The sequence below is a fragment of the Aethalodelphis obliquidens genome, unplaced genomic scaffold (assembly GCF_003676395.1).
Source record: "Aethalodelphis obliquidens isolate GAN/ISIS:26980383/991018 unplaced genomic scaffold, ASM367639v1 scaffold72, whole genome shotgun sequence".
NCBI classification, from domain to species: Eukaryota; Metazoa; Chordata; class Mammalia; order Artiodactyla; family Delphinidae; genus Aethalodelphis; species Aethalodelphis obliquidens.
The window spans coordinates 4179444-4193393 of NW_020838016.1; the positions used below are offsets into that span (position 1 = coordinate 4179444).

The 13950-nt window shown below is 35.3% G+C and overlaps 1 protein-coding gene across 1 annotated transcript in view; it reads right to left on the bottom strand.

Annotated features, from left to right (window-relative positions):
* The window catches only part of STAG1 (STAG1 cohesin complex component), a 431541-nt gene that overhangs the window by 199658 nt on the left and 217933 nt on the right, over nt 1-13950 (bottom strand). Inside the window, exon 6 of the mRNA XM_027091619.1 lies at nt 6040-6116. Within this exon, the coding sequence (XP_026947420.1) occupies nt 6040-6116 (77 nt within the window). The remainder of the gene's footprint in view (nt 1-6039; nt 6117-13950) is intronic.

A 13950-nucleotide genomic window follows, 5' to 3' on the forward strand; every position in this document is an offset into this window, starting at 1 on the left:
CAGATCCCTCGCTGCCTGTAGCCAGGTGTTTTTATACAAATCCTGGTAGCAGGCGAGGAGCTCAGCTTCGCTGGACTGGTGATCTCAGCTGCAGCCTCAGTCTCTGGAGTGAGCTGGGAGTCCCAAACATCCTATCCTAGTCAACAAAACTGCTGAAAAGAAAAACTTTTTTCTCTTCCAGCTTGGGTCCTGCAGAGACAGCCTACAAATTAACTGACAATTGACAAACTTACTGGAGAAGAGACATTTACACTTGCACGTGGGAGTTGCTCAGTGATAGGTAAGTCTGCCTCAACAGGTTTTTAATGCAGAAGAAAGCGCCCTACTTGGGAAAAAATCATCACAAACAACATTATTAGTAAGGAAGATAAGCGAGCACCAGGACTTAGGTAAGAAGGCACAGGCTAACTCTACTTTTTGTGCACATGCAAGTCAGGTTTATGATCAGGACTGCTCTTATCTGTAAAGCTACAAACTCCCAGGCCTTGAAGGGAAAATATAACACCAGCTACCAGTCTTTTGGTTGTAGAACAAGAATCCATGGACAATGAGAACCCTTTTCTGGATTGGTTCCATCGATGCTTTGTCCTTGAAGTTGGGAAGTACCTTGCAAGTAAGGAACTGACTTTTAAAATTCTTTTTATAATGAACAATGCCCCTGGCCACCCAGAACCCTATGAGTTCAACACCAAAAGTGTCAAAGTGATCAACTTGCTCCCAAACACAGTATTTCTAATTCAGTCTCTAGATCAAGGAGTCATAAGGGTCTTTAAGGCTCATTACACACAGTACTCTATGGAAAGGATTGTCAGGGCTATGGAAGAGGACCCCCATAGAGAGAACATCATGAAAGTCTGCAAGGACTACACCACTGAAGCTGAAGATGCCACTGTTGTTAGAGAAAAAGCCATTGTTGTTAGAGAAAGCTACCAGGCCTGAAATAATGAATTCCTGCTGGAGATAAATTTTGCCCAGATGTTGTGCATGACTTCACAGGACTAAGGACAGAGCCGATCAAAGAAATCATGAAAGAGACTGTGGATATGGCAAAAACGGTCGGGTGGAGTGGAGCGGGCAGTGAAGAGTTTTAAGATATGAATCTTGAAGAAATTCAAGAGCTAACAGACACTACACCAAAGGAATTAAGAGAAGATGACTTGATGGAGATGAGTGCTTCCTAACCAGTGCCGTACAATGAGGAAAAAGACATAGAAGAAGCATTGCCAGAAAACAAATGACATTAGACAATCTGGTACAAGGGTTCTGCTTACTCAACACTGCTTTTAACTTCTTTTACAACATGAACCCTTCTGTGATATGGGCATTGAAACTGTAGCAAATGGTGGAAGAAGGACTGGTACTATGTTAGAGAAATGAAAAAGCAAAATTCAAACAGAAATTATGATGTATTTCCATAAAATTACACCAAATATGCCTGCCTCTCCTGCTTACCCTTCCACCTCCTCCACCTCTGCCATCCCGGAGACAGCAAGACAAACCCCTCCTCTTCCTCAGCCGACTCAATGTGAAGACGATGAGGATGAAGACCTTTGTGATGATCCACTTCCATTTAATGAACAGTAAATAATCACCATGCCATACACTTAATAAACATATCTGTTGTATATGTGTGTGTCTCCATGTGAAAATATAGTAACTGTATGGCAAGAACTGTATGAGACACTCGTGTCATCATCATCATTGCCTAACTATTCATTGTGTAGAGCTTCGTGTGCAAGACTTGTATTGAAGTGGATAGCCTACCCATACATAGGCATAAGGTGAGTGATATTTAATATATACTGTTCTATAACTTTGCTTTCAAAGAATTACATTACTGTACAGTATGACACACACTCACTCTCATAGTTGGAGAAACTGCATATCAGCTTATCACACCACAGGTAAGTGATTTTTCTTAAAAAAAGTAACAGTGTTTCCAATATTGTATTATGAATATGACAGTAATACTGTATGCCATAAAAATTTTATAACAATTCATTCACTAGTATAAAGGCTAGGCTACCATGAAACAATTGTATCAGTTACACTAGGCTAGCAAAAAGCAATCAGATTGCTGGCTTCTTCATTATCAATGCATAAATCATCATAACTGTAAGAAAATATAAATTATTCACATTATCTTTTCATTTTTTATGTCTAGTATTAATAATACATATAAGATCTATGGTATTTTGCATCATATAAGACAATATTGATATAGGTACTAAGAGACAGATGATTTAGCTTATAAACAGATGACAAACTTACAGTAATGATACAGTACAGTACTGTAAATGTACTCTCCCCTTTTTATGCTTTTCTTAATAACATTTTTTCTCTAGCTTACTTTATTGTAAGAACACAGCATATAATATATATAAAATACAAAATGTCTGTTAATTGACTGTTAATGTTATTGGTAAGGCTTCCAGTCAACAGTAGGGTATTAGTAGTTAAGTTTTGGGGGAGTCAAAAATTATATGAGGATTTTCAGCTACAGAGGGCTGAGAGTACCTAACACCCGTGTTGTTCAAGGGTCAGCTGAATATTAAATGTGTTGTGTTGCAAAGGTTTCCCTACATAGATGTCATACTGAAATATATGAAAACTATACAAATTGACCTTTGGGAAACATATCTAAGAATTGATACATGGAGATCTGATTGTAATAACCTGGGGAAGAAATACAATTACAGTGTGCTTTACCTCCTGGCAACTGGCTCCAACAGGAACCAAGTATATCTATTGACTTTGAAAAGCTATAGGCTGCTCTGGGAATTAACATATTTCTAAATTAGGCTGATATTACAATTACAAAGGACATGTGGCCAGGTACAGATCTGTAGTTATAACCAATTTGTAACAAGGAATAGAAGCTACAGTATACTACTTTTTCTGGCAATAACATACTCTTGGACTACCTTATTCAATTTAAACACTTTCAACTGAAATGACTTCTAACTCATCTCACCTTTACTTTAGTTTGCTATAATACAATATATTCATTCATTCAAAACAATTTTAATGGCTACTCGTTAACTAGGCACTTTTCTAGGATCTTGGGATCTAATGGTTCTTTGATATTTCAGAATTTTATCACAAAATATAATTCACCAAAACTAACCTCCTCCCACTCCCAAGGAATTAAATAACCTATACAGTATTTTGAAGAAAAAAAAACTTAAAATACTGTATATTTAACAATATGAAAGCATCTAAATGCATTCTTGAGTGTATACAGAGTAGCAAAAGATCAATATCTTGCTAAAGAGTTTAAGATAAATTTTTTTGTACCTGCATCTGAATTATAATTTCATTAAATTCAATACAGTGAACAATATGTGACACAATCCCAGTATATGTTTATGATGTATTCAGCTCATAAGTTTTACCACTCCGTATCAACAATGGCTTTTGCAAATACAGAGTCTGTCCCTCCAAAATACGTAATACCACCTTTCAAATAGAATTTCCATTTGTTCTTGCTTCGATGAATCTTGTCATACTTGCAGACAATTTAATTATCAGTGTCAAACAGGTCTGGCACATCCTGCTCACTAACATCATCTCTGGAATTTTTATTTGATTGTATGTTTATTTATTTATTTTGAGTTTAAATTTTTACTTTTCAAACTGGTTATGCAATAAAGTCTCAAGCAAAGTGAGTAAGCATCCTATTTATGACACTGTTTTAAGCCACCTAATTAAAAGCATTATATAGATATTTAAAACTGAAACTGACAGTATTTATTAAAACTTCTAATCATCACAATTATATTTATTTATTTCTAAGTAGCTTTAGAAGATATTAAATTCTGCTTTAAATTAATACATTCTAATAATCCAAACTGTATTAGATATACTGTTTAAAAAATAATAGAATGATGATTTTAAAAGTCTTCTTTGATTAGGTCAATAATCTCAAATATTGAGACAAAATGTTTAGGAATATGAAATGAATGCCTTCTGAATAATTTCATTTGCTACATTTTATTCATTGTTGTTTCCCCCTCATTCTGTTTTCATATATGAAGTGTTTTTATAACAAATCTTGGCTTCCTCTTTTTATTTGCCTTAGAACAATAGTTCTCAATAGTTCTTATACATTAGAATATCACCTGGTGAGCTTTAAAAAAATCTCTATATCCAGGTCACATGCCTTACAAAGTAAATCAAAATGTCTGTGGGATGTGAAAGGGAGCCAGGAGTCAGTATCCCCATGAGATGTTAATGTGCAGCAATGTTTGGAAACTACTGTCTTAAACTTTTAATAATCATTCCATCACGTGTTAGTGCTGTGAAGGTCCAAGATATATACTACTTTTAAATCTACAATCTGAATCACCTGTATTGCAAGCCTGGCATAGTAGTTAGTATAGTAGCTGGTGAGTAAAACTACTACTTGCACCTTAACTTATATCTTATCTGGCTTTAACTTCTATTTGCAACATATAAAAACACTTGTAGTAACAACAAAAAAATTATTTTTTAGTGAACAGGAGTCCCACAGAAATGTTTCAGAATCTAGGATTTTTTTCAGTTTAGAAGTTAATACAGTGCATATACCTTATATTTCATCATACCCCAAAAGAATCTGGGGCAGCCCCCTGTAATCAAGAACATTAACGTTTAACAACAATGCATATAGATATTCACACTGACTGTGATAAATAAAAATTTTAAGTAGTCTCATGTTATTGTAGGCCAGGTTTTGGAATTTCAGAGCTTTTTGGATTACAGAAATGAAGACAAGTGATTATGGAGTATATCTGCATAGGTGACAATTTAAGGTCTCCCCTACCTCCCATAAAATGTGAATAAATAGTCTGAAAGCCACTGACAGAATGTTTCTGTAAAATGTTTTCATACTGCTGCTAGAGTAAAGGTGACACCTGATGAGAAAGACATATATTGAACAGCCTGTGTTTGAATGTCTGCTTTGACATGTGTTTGTAGTACTTTTTTAATTAAAAATAAACACTACTTACTGCTACTACTAATAAAAAGCCTAACCCCATCTTATTAAGAGTGGACCTAGAAGAAAACCAATCTTTGTTGTTAGTGTTGAAAGTCAAGAAAAAGGAACACCTAATTCAGAAAATAGAAATCTTAATTAAATCAAAAGGCAGAACGTTAAAACTGGAATTGATGGTGGCCTAAAGCATGACATGAATTGAGTTCACCATAAATAAAATAAAGAAATAAAACTGTAAAAGTATCTCAACATTTACAGTGTAAAACTGCTTGAGTGAGTATTTTAGTGAAAATGGAAAATCATGCAGAAAAAAATGGTTTCTGCATGATTAATTTGTGAAGACAATAAAGAAAACTTGTATTCTTAATGGAAATCAGATTATCTCAAGTAGAATGTCCCAAATAGAAGTTCAAGTTTTACACACACACACACACACACACACACACACACACACACACACACACACACAGAAAATGGGAAAGGGGTGGGAGTGGGGGAGATGTGTGTGTGTGGGTATGTCAGTGGTGGGGATCCATGTAAAATAATTTTGGGAATTCTGGATTGAATTAAGTTAAGGAGATTTTTCTCCATTAGGACTTCTAAGAACCTTAAATAAGTTAATATGCTTTCACAATCTCTAAGGTAGGTATAATAGGCAGCCTGCTCACACTTCCTTGACCTCCAAACCCTTTTTTCTTTAAAGCATTTAACAAGACTAGTATTCCACAGAACATGAAATTGCTGGAGATGTATTTATAAATTCAGGAATTTTAGATGGTCTTCAAGAATGACTATCAAGAGTCAACTTCTACTTCACACCATGAATTTTCTTATCCTTATCAGCTATCAGTCACTATTCAGTGCTACTACCTCCATGCAATGTAATAAAATTCCCAAATGAATGAGATTAATTTTGGAATTAACAGCATGGATTATCATATAATGAGAAAACAGTATATCTTCTCTTATACTAAACACCAAGTCAAAACAAAACTTAAAATAACATATTCATCATTTACAAGTGTAAGCAGGCAGTTTGTATAAATATTGAAATGCTATACCTCATCAAATTCTTCAGTCATTTTTCTGATGATTTCTGCATTCTGCATATTTCGAAACATCTCTATTCTCACAGTACCTGTGGAACAACAGATTTTATATAGTTAATCTTTTTCTATCCCATGCTAAAAATTAAATTTAACCTGAGCACTGTTTGAAAAGTTTTATATGAAAGTGTTTGGGTTTTTCTTACTTCCCCCAAACTTCTATCTATTCTAAAGGAATCCCTTGTTTAAGAATTTAAAAGTTCTTTAGACATTAAAAAAAAACCCTGAATATCCTATGAATTAGATAAGTATAAGGAAAAATATTGAGAGAAGTGTTGAAGAAGGAAAAGACAAAGACATAAAACAATGAATTTATATGGTAAGGAAGCCCCTAAAGATTGACTTAAATATATACTGGTGCTAACCAGACATACAGCTGGTTGCCTTTGTCTGAAAAACATCCAAGTATAGAAAGTGTTATCTCCCTTAAAGGCTCCCTCTGATATTTTTTAATCATCAGAATATTCTTCGATAAATTAAAACTAAATGTCCCATAATCTAACAACACATTTCAGTTATATCTGTTTTTCTGAACATGAAGAGTTGCTCAATAACTTCTACATAAGGATCAGACAATCAAAGAAAAAGTTAACCTCTTTCAACATCTCATTCTTTCGTACTTCTTTTACCTTACTTTATTTTTATCTCAAATATGGTTATGTAAATATTATCACTCTTATGAGAATGAGTGGTTTATATTGAAAACCTGTGTTAAAAATAACATTTAAAGAAACTGAAATAAGGTTCAATTTAAAGAAACTGAAATAAGGTTCAAAATGAACTTAGGTACAAAGAATTCCGGCCTAATGATTAAATGAGGTTCAGTTTCAACTGTATAAGTGTAAAATACTCAAGTTAAAAATCACAAAAATAACACTCAATGAATCAGTAAGAAAATAATTACTGTATAACCTCTGACAGGCTCCTTGCCAGTGATTACCAGCTCCAACTCAAATCACAACTAGGAATGTAGGTGGGAAGAGTCTCTGAAATGTACTGTACGCTTACAGGAAAGACCATGGAAGCAGTAGGATAGCCACTAAAAGTCAAAGTATGATCTTAATTCTGAGTCCCAACAAAAACTACAATGGAACATGTGGCACTTATTAAACTCGATTTAACTGAATTAAAATCTATAAAATGAGAAAAAAGCCCTATCTGCCCTATCTTTTAATCAGGATCATTTAAAAGCACAGTTTATTTACTGATACATAGTTCTCATTCATTTTCTGGATGATGAATTAAGTACTACCAACAGATATTCCCAATATTCAACTTTAGAGATGACAGTCTAGGCTGGAATGTGGATGAAAAGGAAAAATATTTTTAAAGAGTTCTTCCCCAACATGCAATTTCTGAAACAAAATGAGAAACTTTTTATCCTGATTTTATTTTTTTATGTGAAAAACAGTAACGTAGAGAGTATTCAACAGTGTTGAAGACAGGTTGTTTACGTACTACAATACAGCCTTTATTTTCAGAGGATTTTAAAAAATTAAATAAACAAGAAATGTGCTCAACTGATAATTGTAACTAATCTCAAATAAAAGTAACTTTCTGTTAGACATTCTTAAAATCACTCAAAACAAAATTGTTTCTATTTAACCTTGTTTGGGTCATGAAATATTCTGTCAATCTGAAATAACATTCCCATAGATAAAAAGCATGTAATTTCAGGGGTTAATTCATGGTACTCTTGATAAGTAAAATTACATTCATAAGTACTAATAAAAAAGCAAAAGAAGTAAAATTAGATGTTAAAATTTTTGAACACGGGAAGAATTAACTGTTCTTCTTAGGGAGATGGAAATATTTTATATTTTGAATGGAATGTCATTACATGGTTGTACGCATTTGTCAAAAGCCACCTATCTGTATACTGTGTGTGAATTTTAATGTATGGAAATTAGATCTTGGTAAAGTTGATTTTTTAAAAATTCAAGAAAAGGGACAACATTAATTCTACTACTTCATTAATAAGTTGCACATATCACTCTTAAAATACTCCCAGTGTAAATAATGTTCAACTACTCTATATCCATGATTGACATGGCAGTTTTCATATTCAGTGGAGTCTTAACTATACTTTCAATAAAATAGCTATGTTAGTTCATAAAGAGAGGACTATTTCACTGCACCTATTTCATGTGGTAAAGTGAAGAGCAACAAAACAGTAACTAGCATTAAAAGCAATATGAAAAAAACCTCATGCTTAGCATCTTTAAAGATGACTACAATATACAAATATCAATTACTAATAAAATAAAATCAGATGTTTAAAAGCCATAATTTTGAAAATGAACAGAAGCTTGTTACTGATTTTTCTTTTAAGGACGAAATTCCTTCTCCTGCCACAATGACTATTCCAAAGATTAGCCTATTTACTTATTTTCCAACTGTTCATTCTTCTCCAATTGGGTACCACAACTCTACAGAAACTGCTTCCTCACACCAGCTGTCTCCGAACTGCTACATCAAACAGTTTTTCCTTAGTAATAATCTATCTAATGTATTTAAAGAATCTGCTTATTTTATTGGTTCCCACAGCAGTATATATTTACACTATATTCTCTGATGACTTATTTTTATTTCTTTCAGTTACTTTTAGTCATTTAACCTAAGTACATACAGGTAATTTCTAAAGCTCAATCCAAGCATTCTTTTTTGTCCTTTTTTTACATTTTCTAACCCAGATGTGGTCCCTACCTATCTAGCTCACCCACTAGAATAAAGTATGGCAGAGACCACTACTTACTGAACTTTGTATTCCCCCATGAACCTTGAAAAATGCCTGACAGGTTAAGCTCCTCTGCCCTTTTAAGCTTTCTTTGACAAAGAAAAAAATCTTGTCTTAATTCAACAGTAATGTTCAAAATAAATTAAAAAGCTAATCTCAGTTCATCTTTGGATTCTTGGTTCTTAAAGATGCATATTTCTAAAAGAAGATTATCCTAAGATTATGGATAGTAAAGGTAAATAAAAAATCTGAAATGATTCAGATTCATGGAAACATAAATATCTGAAAATAAAGAATAAAAGAGAAAAGATCACCTTCCACTCTCTTAAATACTAACAAGTTATCTATGAGAATCCTAAAAGAATAAGCCACCAACATACATATTTTATATTAAAAAGTAAAAGTTTGCTTGAGCAGGCCCTCCTCACAAGATTGTACTTTTTTAATAAAGCAAAAGGAAGAACTTTCAAAACTGTCATTTTAAACTATGAATAATTTTAGAAATGGAAGTAACATCAGAAAACTACCATCAAGTTCTTAATCATTTAAACTATGTCAAATGCTGGTAACAGCAGAAATTGATACAATCCCTGTGGTATGCAATTCGGCAAATGTCTACCAAAACTAATTTACATCCTCTTTTGTCTTGATATTGTACTTGTTGCAAAGTATCCATAAAATCACACATGTGCAAAATAATGAATATACAAGGTTATTCCCTGAAGCACTGTCTGTAACAGTAAAATAGGAAAAAAAAACCTATGCCCATAAATAAGAATCTGATTAAATAAGTAAAAATGGTGATAATAACAACAATGGTGGTGGCAGCCTACATCTGGGTGCTCACCATCTGCCAGGTATTGTGCTAAGTAATGCTTAAACTTCCAAACAACCTTATTCAGAATACAATTTTTCTCCCATTTTACAGATGAGAAAATTGAGGCACCTAGAGATTTAGCAACTTGTAAAAAGGGTTTTCCAGCAGCACATCCATGGCCTGCATGAAGGCAATCTGGCTATATAGGTCCATGAAAACCACTACTTTTAATTGGCTCTTAAAGTCAATGGAAGCCATGGAGACAAAAAACAATAAAGCCATCTATGACTGATATGAAAAGACCTGTAGGATACATTTATACCTGAAAAAAGAAGGGATAGGTTCCAGTTCAAGATGGTGATATAGGAAGACCCTGAACTCATCTTCTCCCATGGACAGAATTAGTCTAGTTACATATGGAAAATTTTCCTCTTAAAAAAACGTATTCAAAAAAAAAAAAAACATAAAGGCTGGCTGAATGACAATTATACATCAGGCAAACGAGAAGAAAACCACATCAAAGCAGGTAAGAGAGGCTGGCACAAAATTTCACCAAATATGGCACAAAATAAACCCGACCTACAGCACAGGGAAACACAAGCGAGAGGGAACTCCAAATCAGAGCTTCTCCCTGAGAACTGAAGGGCTCAAACCCCACATCAGGCACCAAAAATTTTAAAGACATGCACTTGAGAGATAAGCCAACACCCGCCCCCCCACCCCCGCCACCAGCCAAAACATCTAATTTTGAAAACCAACAAAGCCTCACATCCTGAGACCCACAGGACAACACCAATCTGGTAGAAAGCTCTTAAATGGCCTGCACAACTTGGACTCATCTACCCAGGGCCCAGCTCAGAGGCAGCCTAAAGCAACTCAACTTGAACTGAATCCGGATCACCTGCTTACATTAAAACCATGGCCTAAGGGGCAGGCATCCAATTTAACACACACATCTAGGAGCCTGCTGAAACACTCTCTGGGGATGGAGAATGGCACCATCTCACACTTTCCCTTTGCTGTGCTCCAGAGCACCAATATTTCCTGAAAGAGAGAAGACTACATGTGCCTGGTGCCCCAATTTTTCTGGCTGCTACCCAGGATATGATTCTTGATCGCCTGGCTCTAAAGGCTAGGGGAGCTTGCATTCCTGATCACATGCAACTGTAATAATCAGTGTCACCCAGAATGGAGCTCATACCCATCTGGGGCCCTGATTTTTGTGACTGCTACCAGGGATCACCTTTACTTCACCTGGCTTTCGTGGTCAGTGGGGCTGACATTTGTAGGTACTGCAACACTGTAACCAATGAAGACAGAGTTCTAAACCAGCTACCACCTCCAGGGCACAGCAAGAGGCAACAGATCCAAGAACTCAGTCTTTCTGTGAAAGAGACCTATTAGCTAAACATTATGATTGTGGCTTGAGGGGCAGGGTTCTCTTTAAACATGCATCTAGGGGTTGACTGTAATCCTTTTCAAAGATTTCAGAGGATGGGCACTATCTTCACACTCACTCTCTGCAGTGTTCCAGAGCACCAGTGTCTCCTGCTGAGAAGCTTTACATGCATCTGGTACCCTGGTTTTTGTATCTAATACCTGGGACATTTTGCAACTGGAGCCCAGGGCTCCCTGATCACTGGGATCTGGTTGCAAAAGGGGTTTGGGTACCTGGGTTCCATGGGACTGTGGCAATTAGAGGGATGGTTCTGGGCAGGTTACCACACGTAGCCCACTGCACAGACAGCTGGCTGAAGCACATTTCCCGGTCTATGAAAGAGGCCACTTTGCTTCTCCTGCAGCTTTGGATTGAGAAGCAGCCTTCAAGGGTTTTTTAAACATCTTTATTGGAGTATAATTGCTTTACATTGTTGTGTTAGTTGCTGCTGTATAACAAAGTGAATCAACTATACATATATATATATATCCCCTCCCTCTTGCATCTCCCTCCCACCCTCCCTATCCCACCCCTCTAGGTGGTCACAAAGCACCGAGCTGGTCTCCCTGTGCTATGCGGCTGCTTCCCACTAGCTATCTATTTTACACTTGGTAGTGTATATATGTCAACAGGATTCAGGTTTGACACACATGCGGTGGCATATGGAGCGGCTCTAAAGGAACATAGACTGTGGATGTCATTTTGGCACTCTCCTTTTGCCTTGCTCCAGCTCACTGTTATCTCCTACAAAGAAGTTATACACTCATCTGAAGTTCTGATTTTTCTGACTGCTGCCCAAGGTATACTTCCAGATTGCCTGGCTCTGGTAACCAGTGAGGCTTATGTTTGCAGCCTTTCAGGACTGCATATATTATATCTACATACTTTTAAAAATGGCTAGCTGATGGCTTGGCTTCTAGTCAGCCTGAATCTAGGTGCTGAAATCTTCCACTCTGGGACAGTGACAGGCCTTGGCTCATCCTCAACTACTGGGAGCTATTAAAAATATATTAGGATGCTTAGACAAGCAAAGAGGTTTGAGAGACGACCAATAGCTGGGGCAAGGCCGAACAAAAAGGTTCACCTCCTACACAAGGCCACTCCTTCAAGACTGGGAGGGGATGGTTGTTTCATCCACTGTGTATAAACCAATAGAGAGAGTTAAGCAAAATGAAGAAACAGAGGAATATTTTCCAAATGAAAGAACAACAAAACTTCAGGGAAAAAAAAAAAAACTTTAATGAAACAGAGATAAATATTTTACCTGAAAAAGTAATGGTCATTTGATATCCACCAAATGGGTGGTAATGGGAGTAATGGATAAGTGAGAACTTCAACAAAGAGATGGAAAACATAAAAAAGCACCAATACAATTTACAGAGATGAAGAATACAATAACTGAATTGAAAAGTACACTAGATGGGTTCAAGACAAAATGAAACAAAAGAAAAAATCAAACAACTTGAAGACAAGGCACTAGAACTTACCCAATCACAGCAGCAAAAAGAAGAAGGTCAAAGACAGCTTAAGTGACACATGGGATGATACCAAACATACTAATATTCACATTTTAGGTCTCCCAGAAGAAGAAGAGGGAGAGAAAGGGGCAGAAAACAGACATTCAAGTCCAGGAAGCCTCGAGAGCTCCAAAAGAGATGAACCAAAAATGGCTCACAGTAAGGCACATTATAAATAAAATGTCAAAAGTTAAAGACAAGAAGATAATATTTAAAACAACGAGAAAAACAATTAGCTATATACAAGGACTCCCATGACACTATCAGCACACTTTTTAGCAAAAACTCTGCAGGCCAGAAGGGAATGCATGATATATTCAAAGTGCTGAAATAAAACTTCCAACCAAGAATACTATACCTGGAAGAGCTCTCATTCAGAATTCAAGGAGGGAGAGTTTTTCAGAGATGCAAAAGCTAAAGGAGTCCATCACTACTAAACCAGCCTACAAGAAATGTTAAATGGATGTCTTTAAGCTGAAAGGAAAGGGCACTACTTAGTTATCAGAACACACATGAAAGAATAAATCCCACTTAAAAGTAAATATATAGTGAAGTAGTGGATTAATGACTTATGAAGCTAATATGAAGGTTAAAAGACAAAAGTAATAAAAATAAGCATGACAGTGATTAGTTAAGGGATACATAAGATTTTTAAAATGTAACATGAAAAATATAAAATGTGGACAGTGCAAAGAGAGTAAAAACGTTAAGCTTTAAAACAGGATGGATGAAACTTAAGTTGTTACCAACTTAAAATGTGGTTGTAAGTGTCATGACAACCCAAAGCAAAAACCTACAGTATAAATACACAGAAGATAAAAAGAAAGGAATATATACATATCGCTAAAGAAAGTCATCAAACTATTCCGTTGGCCAAAAAGTTCATTATGGAAAAATGTTACAGAAGATGTTAACATGTTACAGAAAAACCTGAACGAACTTTTCAGCCAACCCAATACAAAGCAGGAGAGGCAGAGAAGAAAAAAGGAACAAAGAGTAACTATAAAAACAACTAGGAAACAGTTAACAAAATGGTAATAAACACAAACCTATCAGTAACTACTTTAAATGTAAAAGGACTAAATTCTCCAATCAAAAGACATGGAGTGGATAAATGAATAAAAACACAAGTCCCATCTATACGCTGCAAACATGAGGCACACTTTAGATGTAAGGACACACACAGACTGAAGTAAAGGGATGGAAAAAAGATATTCCATGCAAACGGAAACCAAAAGAAAGCTGCAGTAGATATATATATATATATATATATATATATATATATATATATATATGTATACACACATCACACGTAACAGACTTAACAGAAAATTAATGGTATAGATATAATAAAAAA